The sequence below is a fragment of the Lepidochelys kempii genome, unplaced genomic scaffold (assembly GCF_965140265.1).
Source record: "Lepidochelys kempii isolate rLepKem1 unplaced genomic scaffold, rLepKem1.hap2 scaffold_182, whole genome shotgun sequence".
Taxonomy (NCBI): Eukaryota; Metazoa; Chordata; order Testudines; family Cheloniidae; genus Lepidochelys; species Lepidochelys kempii.
The window spans coordinates 84,784-98,001 of NW_027333614.1; the positions used below are offsets into that span (position 1 = coordinate 84,784).

At 62.9% G+C, this 13,218-nt stretch overlaps 2 protein-coding genes and 1 long non-coding RNA gene across 5 annotated transcripts; 2 read left to right on the forward strand and 1 right to left on the reverse strand.

Moving 5' to 3' along the window:
- Positions 1–120: 120 nt before the first annotated feature.
- On the forward strand, positions 121–1,617 carry LOC140904543 (uncharacterized). The gene is made up of 3 exons (XR_012156547.1): positions 121–238; positions 821–866; positions 1,297–1,617. It is a non-coding gene; the product is annotated as an uncharacterized lncRNA (long non-coding RNA).
- A 1,077-nt stretch (positions 1,618–2,694) lies between these two features.
- CUNH6orf47 (chromosome unknown C6orf47 homolog) lies at positions 2,695–7,193 on the forward strand. Of its 2 annotated transcripts, none has more exons than XM_073326936.1 (3): positions 2,695–3,256; positions 5,365–5,516; positions 6,262–7,193. In XM_073326936.1, the coding sequence occupies exons 2-3, from the start codon at positions 5,493–5,495 to the stop codon at positions 6,979–6,981; spliced, it is 744 nt and encodes a 247-aa protein (XP_073183037.1). In that variant the 5' UTR covers positions 2,695–3,256; positions 5,365–5,492; the 3' UTR covers positions 6,982–7,193. The 2 variants fall into 2 exon arrangements, with proteins under 2 accessions (XP_073183037.1, XP_073183035.1); XM_073326934.1 differs by lacking the exon at positions 2,695–3,256 and adding an exon at positions 3,923–4,427.
- Positions 7,194–9,574: 2,381 nt separating this feature from the next.
- Positions 9,575–12,391, reverse strand: APOM (apolipoprotein M). Of its 2 annotated transcripts, none has more exons than XM_073326938.1 (7): positions 12,199–12,391; positions 11,779–11,921; positions 11,156–11,229; positions 10,689–10,787; positions 10,452–10,550; positions 10,038–10,078; positions 9,575–9,704 (listed from the first exon to the last, which is right to left on the reverse strand). In XM_073326938.1, the coding sequence occupies exons 1-6, from the start codon at positions 12,310–12,312 to the stop codon at positions 10,053–10,055; spliced, it is 555 nt and encodes a 184-aa protein (XP_073183039.1). In that variant the 5' UTR covers positions 12,313–12,391; the 3' UTR covers positions 9,575–9,704; positions 10,038–10,052. The 2 variants fall into 2 exon arrangements, with proteins under 2 accessions (XP_073183039.1, XP_073183038.1); XM_073326937.1 differs by having other exon boundaries at positions 11,779–11,933; positions 12,199–12,390.
- Between the last annotated feature and the right edge of the window lie 827 nt (positions 12,392–13,218).

The following is a 13,218-nucleotide window of genomic DNA, read 5'->3' on the forward strand; positions in this document are numbered from 1 at the left end:
ACGCGCTATCTCAGAGTCTGAGCAGCGGTGCCCCTCCCTCCTGACCCGCAGCCCCCTGCCAGCCCAGCCCTGGGCTCCCCCTCAGTCCTGACCCGCAGCCCCCTGCTAGGACATTAACCCTCTCGCCTCTATTCCCCCCCAGCTGGATTCTTGCCCCATGTCTATCTCTGACATGAGCCCAGTGGGGTGAGACCCCTGGGGTCTCTGGATGGAGGGACCAGAACAGTGCGGTGGCAGGGTAAGGAGTGGGAAACCGGAGGGGGGGGCGCTCTCCCTGGCAGTCAGTGTTGGCCCCACTGCCCCAGGGCAGTGCTAGGGTCCTGTGCTGCAGGGAGTAGAGGGGTTGGGCTGGGTGGCCCTGATCCGGGGAGCAGGGGGTGACGATTTGTTCCTCGACAGGAGCTCCCAGCTCAAGGTTGGGATTCACATGAAATAACACAACTTAGACTGACCCTGCTCCCTTGGGGATCGGATCGGATCGGAGGGGTGGGGTGGGGAGATAGGTTCTGGCCACCCCATGTTACCAATCTGTCCTGAGCTAATGGGGGTCCCCCCACCCCAGGGCCTGGCTGGCTGGATCTGACCCTGAGGTCTCCAGATTGGATCGGAGTGTCTAATGACAACCCAGCCTGCTCCAGAGACCTGTGGGGTTGTAGTGGGTTGGGTGTGTCTGGGAGCCAGGATGCCTGGGTTCTCACCCTGGCTCTGGGAGAGGAGTGGGGTCTAGTGGTTACAGCAGGGGAAAGGGGGGCTAGGAGCCAGGACTTCTGGGTTTTTTCTCCTGCAGTGGGACATAACTCACCTGTTTGGTGATTTGCAGATACTGTGACACTTGGACTCAGCAAGGAGGCTCCTGGGGTGTCTGGGTAAGTCCTTCCCCTGGGCTGCTGCTCCTAGTTGGGTCGGGCCTCCCCCCAGTCTTGTTCCCTGGGCTGCCGTTGTGGTGACGAATCCGCTAGACTAGAGTCTCTGATCCCAGTGACGACCCTTGCAGGGCCCTGAGCAACGGCCCCCACCAGGCCTTCTGGGGCCCACTGCCAGCCCATCCCTGGGCCCCTCGCCAGGACTGCTTGTGCCCCCCTCACTCCTGACCTGCAGCCCCAATTCCAGAATCCTTGGCACATCCCAGTGTCCCCCTCTCTCATGTCCCAAAGCCTGGAGTTTGGCCTGACTTCGCTCAGGTTCATGAGGCCTGAATCGTGGCTCAGGGGGTCCTGCCTGTTCTCCTGGGGGGACTGAAAAGCCTCCATATAAAAACATTGATTTTAATCAACTTTTACATTTGTACTTCCTTAGTTGTCCAAGGAAAGGTGCTTGCTGGATTTCGGCTTTGGTTACTCACCAGCACCCCTCTGGCTGCGACGGAGACTGGAATCCAGGGCCCTGCTCGGTGGGTGATGGGACAGGCTGCTGGACTGAACAATGGATGGGGAAGTGAAAGGAGAAGTGGGGCGACTGCACAGCCCAGGCCTGCCTCACTGTTCAGTGCGGACAGGAGCCAGGGGCTGCGGATTGGGAGTGAGGGGCACCCCAAGCATCTTGCAGGGGAAGGACTTGAGCCTGGGGGTGTCACGTAAAGAACAGGGATGTTGCCTCAATAAACAATCCTGGAACAAATTGAGTCTTTTCCTTTCCCTCGTGGGGGCTGGTTCCGTGGGGTCCGTTCCTCACCCAGCTTGGGGAGGCGGCTGGCTCTGGGGGGGGGGGGGGCAGGGGTAAGGGGGCTCCTTCTGTGGGGCTGGTTCCTCACCTGGCCCGGGGAGGCGGCTGGCTGGGGGTGGGGCGGGCAGGGGGCTGGCTCCGTGGGGCTGGTTCCTCACCCAGCTTGGGGAGGCGGCTGGCTCTGGGGGGGGGGGGGGGCAGGGGTAAGGGGGCTCCTTCTGTGGGGCTGGTTCCTCACCCGGCCCGGGGAGGCGGCTGGCTGGGGGTGGGGGGCTGGCTCCGTGGGGCTGGTTCCTCACCCAGCTTGGGGAGGCGGCTGGCTCTGGGGGGGGGGGGGCAGGGGTAAGGGGGCTCCTTCTGTGGGGCTGGTTCCTCACCTGGCCCAGGGAGGCGGCTGGCTGGGGGGGGGGGGGGCAGGGGCCTGGCTCCGTGGGGCTGGTTCCTCACCCGGCCCGGGGAGGCGGCTGGCTGGGGGGGGGGGGGGCAGGGGCCTGGCTCCGTGGGGGGGGCAGGGGGCTGGCTCCGTGGGGCTGGTTCCTCACCCGGCCCGGGGAGGCGGCTGGCTCTTGGGGGGCAGGGGGCTGGCTCCGTGGGGGGGGCAGGGGGCTGGCTCCGTGGGGGGCGCAGGGGCCTGGCTCCGTGGGGCTGGTTCCTCACCCGGCCCGGGGAGGCGGCTGGCTCTTGGGGGGCAGGGGGCTGGTTTTACAGGGGTCACCTGCCTGTGGCTGGCGCTGGGGGGGGTGGGTCTGGCGGGGGGTTAAGTTCTGGGGCCCCTGAGTTGGGGCGGGGGGGAGCCACTTGGGGCAGCCTATGACCCCTGCCCTTTAACCCCTTGTGACTTGTTGACCTCTGACCCTTCAGCTGCTCAGGGCGGGGCCCTGGGATTACCTCGGGGCACTCCCACTTCCTGTCCCCGGGGGTCCGTTTCCGGTCTCATCAGGTCGTTTCCGGTACGCGGGCAAAATTCACGCTGACTTCCGGTGCAGCGTGTTGACGTCAGTCTCCGCCGTGGGCGGGCTCCGCGCCCTACTTCCGGTGCGGTCGTGATACGCCCTGGCTGGGGGCTCTGCTCACCCTGGCAACGCTAACCTCTGCTTTCCTCCGACTGAGCATGCGCCCCCGCGGGAGGGCCCCGTCCCTGCTCTCCCCCTCCCGTGGGGGAGTGGGGCTGCCCGTGGCGAACGCCTGAGCCGCTCCCGCCGTGCGGGGCTTGCGCTGCTGTCCGGGCTCCCCGCTCCCGCAGAGTTCCCCTGGCTCATCCCGCGTGGATCGGCGTGTCTGCTTCTTCGGAGCCGGCCGGCGACGGAGTGACTGGGTCCCTCTGGGTCATAATCCGAGCAGGCACTTAGCAGTCAGCTACATGGACAAGAAGGACCCCTATGGGGGCTTCCCGCGGTCGCACATGCGTATTGGAGGCAGTAGGAGCCATGTTTGCTAAGGGCAGCCCTTTCAAATAATAGAGGAGCGAAGCCGGGGTGCGCAGCCATCTTGGAGGTGGGCTGCGGATAGACCGGTTCCCATTGGTTTCCAGGGCAACCCCGACCGCCATCTTTGTTTAGGGCAAAATCTGGCGGCTCCGATGAGGTGAATCTAGGTCGGTAGCCATTTGGATGTGGTTGATGGGGCGCTTTTCTCCCTTATACCTAATGGCGCAGCCGCCCCCCTCCGCCATCTTTGTTGTGGGTAAAGAGACTGGCAGCCTGTTAGGGCCAGAGGGTCTGTTCAGGGCCCAGGGCTGCCCCCAGTTCTTTAGTTATTGTTGCGTCTGCCCTGTCCTGGAGGCGGGGAGAGAACCCAGGAGTCCTGGCTCCCAGCCCCCCCGCCCCTGCTCTGACCCACCAGGCCCCGCTCCCCTCCCAGAGCCAGGGAGAGAACCCAGGAGTCCTGGCTCCCAGCCCCCCCCCCCCCTGCTCTGACCCACCAGGCCCCGCTCCCCTCCCAGAGCCAGGGAGAGAACCCAGGAGTCCTGGCTCCCAGCCCCCCCCCCTGCTCTGACCCACCAGGCCCCGCTCCCCTCCCAGAGCCAGGGAGAGAACCCAGGAGTCCTGGCTCCCAGCCCCCCCCCTGCTCTGACCCACCAGGCCCCGCCACGCTCCCCTCCCAGAGCCAGGGAGAGAACCCAGGAGTCCTGGCTCCCAGCCCCCCCCCCTGCTCTGACCCACCAGGCCCCGCTCCCCTCCCAGAGCCAGGGAGAGAACCCAGGAGTCCTGGCTCCCAGCCCCCCCCCTGCTCTGACCCACCAGGCCCCGCCACGCTCCCCTCCCAGAGCCAGGGAGAGAACCCAGGAGTCCTGGCTCCCAGCCCCCAACCTCTAATCACGAGCCCCCCCCTTAGCTTGGGGGAGAACCCAGGCGTCCGGGCTCCCGTCCCCCAGACCCCACTGCCCTTCCAGAGCCAGGAGAGAACCCAGGAGTCCTGGCTCCCAGCCCCGCCCTGCTCTAACCGCCAGCCCCGCCTCCCTGAGCCGGGAGAGAACCCAGGCGTCCGGGCTCCCCAGAGGCCCCACCCCTTGCCGGGGGAGTCCCTGCCCAATCCGGTCCTTCCTGAAACCCGACCAGCTGCTGGATTTTCCCCCCATCTCGGGCTGGGCTCGGAGCCTTTTCCCCTCCCTGCCACGCTCCCGGGCCCGCAGCCCCCCCGCAGCGGGGTCCCCCCCACTTAGGGGGTGCTCGGTGCCCCAGGACCCAGCAGCGGGGCCCCGCCTGCGAGGCCGGCCGGGAGCAGCCATGGAGCGAGATTTCCCGGGGACCCCCCCGCCCCCGCAGGTCAGAGAGAGCTGAAAAGCGGGGGGAGCGAGGCAGGATTTTGGGGGTGCCACTTCCCCCACCGTGGGGAGTTTGGGGGTGAAATCCACCCGCTTTGCTGTTTTGTGGGGGCAGGGAGTTTGGGGGGTACCCCAACCAGCGATCGTGTGGGTGTGTGTTTCGGGGATCCCTCTTTCGGGGTGTACCCCCCGTCTGCCGGAACAAGCAGGGAGGATGGGGCTTTGAAAGGAATCAGCGGGCGTTTCAGGGTGGGCTGGATATTTTGGGGGGTGCGAACCTCTGCTGCCCTCCCTGACAATGTGGGGATGAATTGACCCGCTGGTGTTTTGGGGGTGCTTTCCCTGCCAGAACCGGGGTGATACTGTGGGGTAAAGTAGCTGGCATTTCAGGGTGAGCTCGCTATTTCGGGGGTGTTCCCCCCCCAATCCGTGGCCATATGGGGTGAAATCAGCCCGCTGGTATTTGCGGGAGGAGCAGCACTTTTGGGGTGTCTTCTGCCACCGGCACAGAGAAATAGAGACTAAACTTCATGGGATTTGTCTGTCAGAGGATCAATATTTCGGGGTGCGAAGCGCCATTACACGTGGCAACCGGTGCGCCTGACCAGCGCGGATTGCTAGAGTTTGGGGTACAGTGTTTGGGAGGGTGACCTCACCCGCACTGACAAGGTCGGGGTGAAATTAATCAGCTGGGGTGCGCTGTAAGGGGCTGAGATTTTTCTAAGGATTTTTACTGTTCAGAGACGGGGTAAAAATGTCGGGGTGCAGGAACCGTGCTGTGATCTGCTCTTAATGAGGATGAGCCTGTTTCAGGGGCGCAGCATTTGGGGATGTCTTATTTCTGCTGTGAGCAGAATTGGTGTAGGACAAAGGAGAAGTATTTTGGGGTGTATCAGTCCTGCCGCGACTGGATCCTAACAAGGATTTGTCTGTTTCAGGGGGACCAGTGATACTGGGGTGACCCAGCACTGAGGATGTGAGCCTGAAACAAACCAGCTGCTGTATCTTTCAGGGGACCGAGAATTTCGGGGGTTTCCTGCCCCAGAGAGTCAGGGGAGTGAAACTGATGAAGATCGCTATTTTTCGAAGGGTCGGTATTTTGCTGCGGGTGGACAGTTCTTGCCGGCAGAAGAGACATGCTGGGGTAGATTGAACTGCCCGGTGTGTGTTTTGGGGGCCCCAGCACTTTGGGGTGAATTAGCACCATTTCCAGTGGATACAACTCAGGGGTGAATTAACAAGGAGCCATATTTTTGGAGGTGTCCCAGCTCTGCCCCCAGCCCAGAGAACTCAGGGGGCGAAATCAACAAGGATTTGTCTCTGTTGGTTGAAGGGATATTTTGGGGTTCTGTTAGCCCTGGCGCCGGCGGATAGAATTGGACCTTGACAACACACATCCAGATTGGCTAAGGGACCAGTATTTTGGGGTGAAGGACCCCAGGCCCAGCAGAGACAACTGAGGGAGTGAAACTTACGAAGATTCAGATCTTTGGGTGACAGCAACTGCCAGGGGGACTGAAATTAACCCAGACACGGAGGAAATTCGTGGCTATTGTGGGGTGAAGGGTTTCCGATACCGCAAAATCAAGGAGCTGGCGTCTGGTTCTGGGGAGCAGCACGGGACCCTGACCTAACCAGGTTTTTGTGGAAGCCGGCTTCAGAGGGGAAAACGCCCCAGAGAGAGTTTAGGGGAGGCCGGTGCGTTGGAGAGGGGAGCTGGCTAGTCCCCCAAGGTCTGGACCCCTCTCACTGCTCCCTCCGTCCCCTCACACCCCAGTGCTGATTTTATTTGGGGTGCTGGATTCTCACCGGTTTCCTCCCATGTCCCTAAACAGAGCCAAGGCCTGGCTGACAAAACTCCCCTGGTGGGGGCGTGCGGCAGGAAAAGAGGGTGGGCCGACGGAGGCCCCCAGAAATCCCAGTGGTGGGGTGCCCGGCGCCTCCTGGCTCTGATCGGATGGGGACGTGCCAGGGATCCGGGCCCCGCCCCGGGAGAGGGCCTCTTCTCTAGAATCTCACAGGTCCCTCAGTATCTGTCCCCCAACCAGCCGTCGCCTGACGTCCCGGAGCATTTCCAGATCTGTTTCAACTTTGCCCGGCACCTGTTTGATCTCTGCGTGGTGACTCTGCTCTGTGCCTGCTCCCCGGCTTTCCGGCTGCTCCTGGATATTTTGGGGTTCAGGGGCCCCCTGAAAGTCTGGCTCCACGGTCTGGCCACCTTCCTTGTCACCACCTACGGGATGTACCTGGCGCTGTGGCTGGTCCAGAAATATCTGCTGCAGTTCGCTTGCCTCTACGGCTTCCTGCAGACCCTGGTGCTGTGCGTGAGTATCCGGGCTGCCGAGGAGGAGGAGGAGAGCGGGGGCGTCCGGGGGGAGTGGACCCTGGCGGCGGGGCAGAGGCAGAGAGGACGGAGTGACGGCCCCGCCCATCCACCTCGCACCTCTGCAATAAACCACAAGGTCACCAGCGTCTGGGTGTGTGTGCAAGGACCGAGCTCCGCCCACTTTCCACGTGGAGACACGAGACTCCGCCCCCTGGCACTGTGGGGGTGAGGGCACCAGGACTTGGGTACAGAGACATGAGCCTCCACCCCCTGGGACTTGTGAGAGGGGGCGGGGGAGTGGCTGGCTCAGGAGTGTGTGGGGGGGTGTCAAAACCACCGCAGGGAAGGAACCAATCAGAACTGCTGGGATCCCGCCAAGCTGCAGGTGGATCTGCGGGGGAGGGGGAAGCGGATCGGAACCGCTCTGGGTCAGGGAGGGCGAAGGGATTTGGGACCACAGGGAAGGGAGAAATGGGGGGGGGTATCCGGGGGCTCAGAACCAAGGGAGTGGAGCTAGCTGAGCCGTGGGAGGAGGGATTCTGTGGGGGGTGGGGTGGGGTGGGGTCTCTTCTTAGCAATAACCCCTTTCCTTGGTGGCGGATGCCAGGGGAGGGGACCCCTGGGGAGGGGTCTGACAATGGAGATGTGGGGGGTGAGAGGGAGAGAACATGACAGAGGGAGTGGGGAGGTCTAGACCCCCCGCCCCACATCCCGGGCTCCCAGCTGGGGTGATCCCATGTTCCCGCTCTAGAACGATCTACGACATGACTTGGGTCTCCCAGCTCAGGTGTGGTGGGGATAGACACCGTCACCCTCTTGTAGACCAGCCCCCCACCCCATCGCTTCTAATCTTGCTGCTGATCTAGAGTGAACACCATCACCGTGGTGACGTTATCTAGAACTGACCGCCGCAGCCAGCCTTCAGGGCATGTGCTGTGGTCTTTAAGGAACACTACATCCCATCCCTACGCCAAAGTGATCTAGAACAAGCCAGATGGAAATACAAGGCATGATTCAAAACTTTGGTGACCAATCTAGAAACAAGAGGTGCCGGTGATAGTCTAGAACGTGTCACCAACCCTACCGGCACTACGTGCTACTGGGACAGGCCAGTACACGATCTAGACCCTGCTGTTATAATCTAGAGCTTCTCCTGAGGGAGGCCTGCTGGTCTGGAGGCTAGAGCCAGTCCCTGTGGGAAGCCTCTGGCATCTGACCTAGAAAAGACCTCTGGTCTCTGCCTCTTTGCCATCAGCCATCACACAAGCTCTAGAACTAAGCCCCTATTTGACACAGTCTAGAGCAACCCCAAGTGCCCGCTTTGGCACACAATCCAGAGTGAGCCCCCTATCTCTGGGGTACACTCCGTCTCCTTGTGACGATTCTCACCAGCAGCCCCCTGTCGCTCTGCAATCTAGAACGAACCCTCCGGCTCCTGGATGTGATCTAGAAGGTCCACTCCCCTTGCCTTGTGTTCTAGCCGTGCACTCGCTGCTGAGATACCATCTATTGCAGCCCCCAGTACCTCCCTCTGTGATCTACACCGCTCCAGAGACCCGGTGTGATCTAGAACATGCTCTGGGACACAGTCCAGAACCCCACCCCTCTTTGTGCTAAAATCTAGAGCACCCTCAGCCCTGCCCAGAAATGCCCTAGAATGAGCCTTAGGGTCTGGAGTCTACAGGAAGCTCCCTTCTACCATGCATGATCTAGAACAACTTTCCCACCATCCCTGCTCTTCCACCAGATTCTGGAAGAAACCCACCCCCCAAACCCACCCAGCATAGGGACAATCTAGCATGACCTACCCTGCACCCAACCCCAGACCGGTTTCCTGCTGTCTTTTCTCTGCAGCATGGTGCTAGACAATAATTCCTTGCACTCTCCAGATCACCCTGATCTAGAACGTCTCTGATCCAGAACACAGTTGAAAGGAGATTTGAGTTGAGAAAAGACTTTGTACGTGATCCTGCCCTGTTCACCTGACTGACCTCCTCCTCCAGGCCCCTCAATCCATGCCTGCAACCCCCCAGCTCTGCCCCAAATCCAGTCTGTGGGGTCTAGATCAGCATCTATGGTGTGGGGCAGGGGCATTGGAGGCGGGTCCCCCTGCGGGGTTTGCTGCACCATCTCCTGGGCAGGAGGATCGGACCTGAACTTGCTCTGCTCTGGAGCAGCACGGGAGCAGGGGGGGACGGATGGAAATCTGTGACCTTTATCTGTGGATCAATCCAGACCAGCGCTCGAGAGCTGATTCCAGAGCCCGGCTTCCACGCTGGGTTTTAAACCTGTGTTTTATTTAAATAAAATGGAAAATTTGACAGTCAACGAGTGGCCGGCCTGGAATGGTTTTCGTATGTGGCCCGACCGAGACTGCCCCCCACCATTCCATCACACGGACTCTCTGACCTAGATGGGGGACCCCACTTTGCACAGAGCCCCAGACAGAGCTGAGGGCCCCGTCGCACCAGGCACTGCACAGACAGATCGTGAGAGACCGTCCCTGCCCTGGGGTGTTCGGAGGGTCCACGAAGTCCGGATCATTCGTCCCATTTAACAAATGGGGAAACAGGCCCAACGGAAGATGAGAATTTCCCAACATTACACGGGAAAGATGTTCCTTTAAGTAAGGATCAAATAACCCCAGGGAGTGCAGTAGAATATACCAGTCTGGCCCTTCCCCCCACAGCTCTGCCGGCCCCCCTCACTCCTGACCCGCAGCCCCCTGCCAGCCCAGCCCAGCCCAGCCCTGGGCTCCCCCCACCACTGGCCACGCCCCATGTGTCTGTGGGTCCAAACCAGTGCTTAGGGACACGTTGTCATAGATGCGGCAGGATCAGGATTTATTTGACAGGCTCTGCGGAAATGGGATTTCTTCCTCCAGGTGAATGAGGGGGTCAGTCTTCGGGGGGGCCGTTTCCTCAGGGGGGCCAGTCGCAGCAGCTTGGGGGGCTGGCAGAGGGGCAGGAAAGAAACAGAGAAAGGCCTGAGATGGAAAACCGTCTGAGCCTTCAAACAATGTCAATTTCAGCGTCCGATGGGAAACACGGGCCCCGCAGAGCGCCCCCGAGTTGGCGGGGCGGGGGAGACCCAGAAGATCTGCCCCCACAAACCTCAATCCCAGCCACTACCACCCCCACCAGATATGGGGAGTTGGTCATTGGAGGCCTGGCCAGGGGAGGGGGGGGAAATCTGGCTGAGACGTGGCGCACTCCAGCCAGGTCAGGGGGTGTGGGGCCCCTGGGAAGGGCAGGGAATGGGGGGGGGCCCTAGGGCTCAGCTCACCTGGCAGTGGGTCAATCAGGAATCCTGAAGCTGGCAGGTGTCTAGGGGGCAGAGAAGAGGGAGAGAGTTGGGGGTGTGTGTGTGGGGAGGGATCACCCCGTGGGGAGGGGAGAGAGATTTCTGGGTGGGGTTGTGTGTCAGTGAGCATTTTGGTGACCCAATAACCTACCCCCAATTCTCTTCCATGCCCCCCAAACCTACCCCTCCCCCAACACCTGCCCAACCCTCTCCTGACCCCCCAAACCTCCCCCACAACTTCCCTTCTTCCCAGCGCCTCCCAAACCCCTTCCCCCAAATCTACCCCCCCAAACCTCCTCCCTCTCCCAACCCACCCCCTTCCCCCAAAGCTAATCCCACTGGCCGATGGGGTGGGGAGTGACCCCCCCCCAAAGGCCCCACTCATCCGGGTGTTACCTTGGCTGCGGGGGATAAGCAGGAATTCTTCCATGTCCAGGCAGTAGGCTTGGTTCCGGAAATCCTCAATGCACTCATCGGCCAGGTGGGGGGTGCGGGCTGGGGGACAGGGAGAGACACCTCAGAACTGGGAGAGAACCCAGGAGTCCTGGCTCCCAGCCCCCCGGCTCTCACCACCAGCCCCCGTGCCCCTCCCGGAGTCAGGGAGAGAACCCAGGAGTCCGGGTCCCCGCTTACAGTACAGCAGGATCCTTTGATAGTCTCGGTCGCTTTCCTGGACAATGATGGTGTCTGGACACTTGCTGGAGAACAGCTCGGTTCTCATCCCGGGCCGGCCTGTGAGGGGGGAGACAGAGCCAGGAGCTGGGGGCTGCAGGTCAGGAGTGAGGGGCTCCGGCAGAGCTTGCAGGGGGCCCAGGGCTGGGCTAGCGGGGGCTGTGGGTCGGGAGTGAGGGGCACCGGCAGAGCTGGGTGGGACAGGGCTGGCAGGGGCTGCGGGTCGGGAATGAGGGGCACTAGGGGGGCAGGGCTGGGCTAGCAGGGGCTGCGGGTCGGGAGTGAGGGGCACCGGCAGAGCTGGGGGGGACCCAGGGCTGGGCTGGCAGGGGGCTGCGGTCGGGAGTGAGGGGCACCGGCAGAGCTGGGGGGAGCCCAGGGCTGGGCTGGCAGGGGGCTGTGGGTCGGGAGTGAGGGGCACCACTCACCTTCTGTGGCCAGGTCCGTGCTCCCTTCCTTAAGCAGATAAATCCATGATCTGGGCACGCAGGCCCCTGATTTCCTGGGCGGGAGAAGGGGGGGCGGTCAGCTGGAGGGGACTTTGGGGAGCAGGTGGAGGGGGGTGGCTGGACACTGGGGCATGGGGGGTCGTGGGTGGAGGGGCCACTGAGTATCCCGTCTGACAAGCTGCCAGCCCCATGCCCTCAGCCATGCCCAGAGCCCCACAGAGGGGCCCGAGCCCCCCCCACCGATGGCCGTAAACCGATTTGTGGCAAGCTGCCAGGCTCATCCTGCTGCGAACCACCCAATGGGGGTTGTGGCCCCTCGGAGATCGGGTCCAAGGCCTTCCCCACCCCGTGTCTGGCGTCCGCATGGCCTGGGGGGGGTGGGGAACAGCTGGCCGGGACGATGCGCAGAGATACCCCACGGCCACCCCTCCCACCCCCCGGGGGCCTTCAGAGGGAGAGAAGCAAAATCCCTAGAAAAGGGGGGGGGGATCCCTTCCTGACCCCACCAGTGAGACCCTGAAGCCTGAGCGTTGGGCACGGCCATTGGGGCGCACCCTGGAGTGGGGGGGCTGGAGGGGGTTGGGGGGCCGGGCCCCACTCACAGGCGGAGGGCGGCGCGGAGCTGCAGACGCTGGGGCTGGGGGCTCTGCCCCATGTGGAAGACGGAGCTGTCGGTGCCCGCGAAGGTCTCCAGGGCCGCAGGGGTGGCTGCTGCTCCAGAAATGAAGTGCCAGGTGCCCAGGTACTGCCAGGGGAACTGTGGGGCGTCAGGGTCTTGCAGAGCCCCCCCCCAGAGCCCCGCCCAGCCGCCCCCCTGCACCCTCCCCCACAGAGACCCAAGCACCGGCTAGGGAACCCCACACCCTTCTCTGCCTCCCAGGGGTCCCCAAGCCCGATCCCCACATGAACCCCGCCTTCCCCTGAGTCCCCCCCAACCTTCACTGCCCCCACCCCTGGGGATCCCCAGACACCCTGATCCTGGGGAGGGGTTTTCCCCCGGCCCATGCCCCAGTGCTAGCTACCTGGTCCCCGTCCAGCCTGCTGGCTGGCAGTGGGGCTGGGGGGGTGCATGGGCTCAGGGCGCTGATCAGGGCCCCGTACAGGTACAGCAGGTAAGACCAGGTGCGGTGGAGCATGGCGGGTGGGGGCCGGGTTCGGGGCTGTCTGCCGGCCCTTGTCCCTCTGGCCAGCTCACCTTTGCCCTTCCGCCGCCCACGTTAATCAGTAACTCGAGGGAGTCCAGAGTCCCGTGGATGGGAGCAACCCCACGCCCGCTGGGCCAGGGGCGGCCCTACGGCATACAGCGCTGTGCGGGAGGGGCTCTGGGGGCCTCCAGGAGATCCAACAATAACGGGCGGGAGGGGAGGCGGGGATGGAGCTTGCAGGAGACCTTGCAGGAACAGGGCCTGCAGCTTACATGAGACCCTACAATAATAAACCAGTGTGGGTAGCTGGGTGTTTGCAAGGGACCCCCTCCCCGCAAGCACACTGAGCCTCAGGAGACCCTATAATAACAAGAAGGGGGCGGGCGGCTGATGCTTGTGAGGGACCCTACAATAACAAACCGGTGTGGATAGCTCTGTGTTTCCAGAAGCCGCTCCAAGAACAGGGCTGCCGCCGCCCGCAGGGTTTTGGGGGAGCCCTGTGGCTGGCATCTCCAGCGTGGCGGGCCCTACAATAATACACTCAAAGGCCGGCCCCTGCAGGGTTTCTGGGCAGCCCGGCAGCAGGCCGGGCGGGTTGCTGGGGCTTGGGAGTCACACACACGAGCGAAGGGCGGCCGGGGCCATTTCGGTCGGCGATGAGGAGAAACTTTCTCGCTCTCAGGGGCAAGAATTGGCCTCCGGGGGCGGGCGTCGTGGGAGCCCCGTCGCGGGAGGGTGTAAGAGCAGTTTGGACAAACCCCGCTTGGGCCCGGCCCGCCCTGGTCCTGCCTTAGCGCAGGGGGGCTGGACTTGGCGACGTCTCGGGGGCCCTCCCCGCCCGGCGTCCTTAGTGTCTTGGGGGAAACGCTGCAATCACATAAACATGCCTGGGGCCTC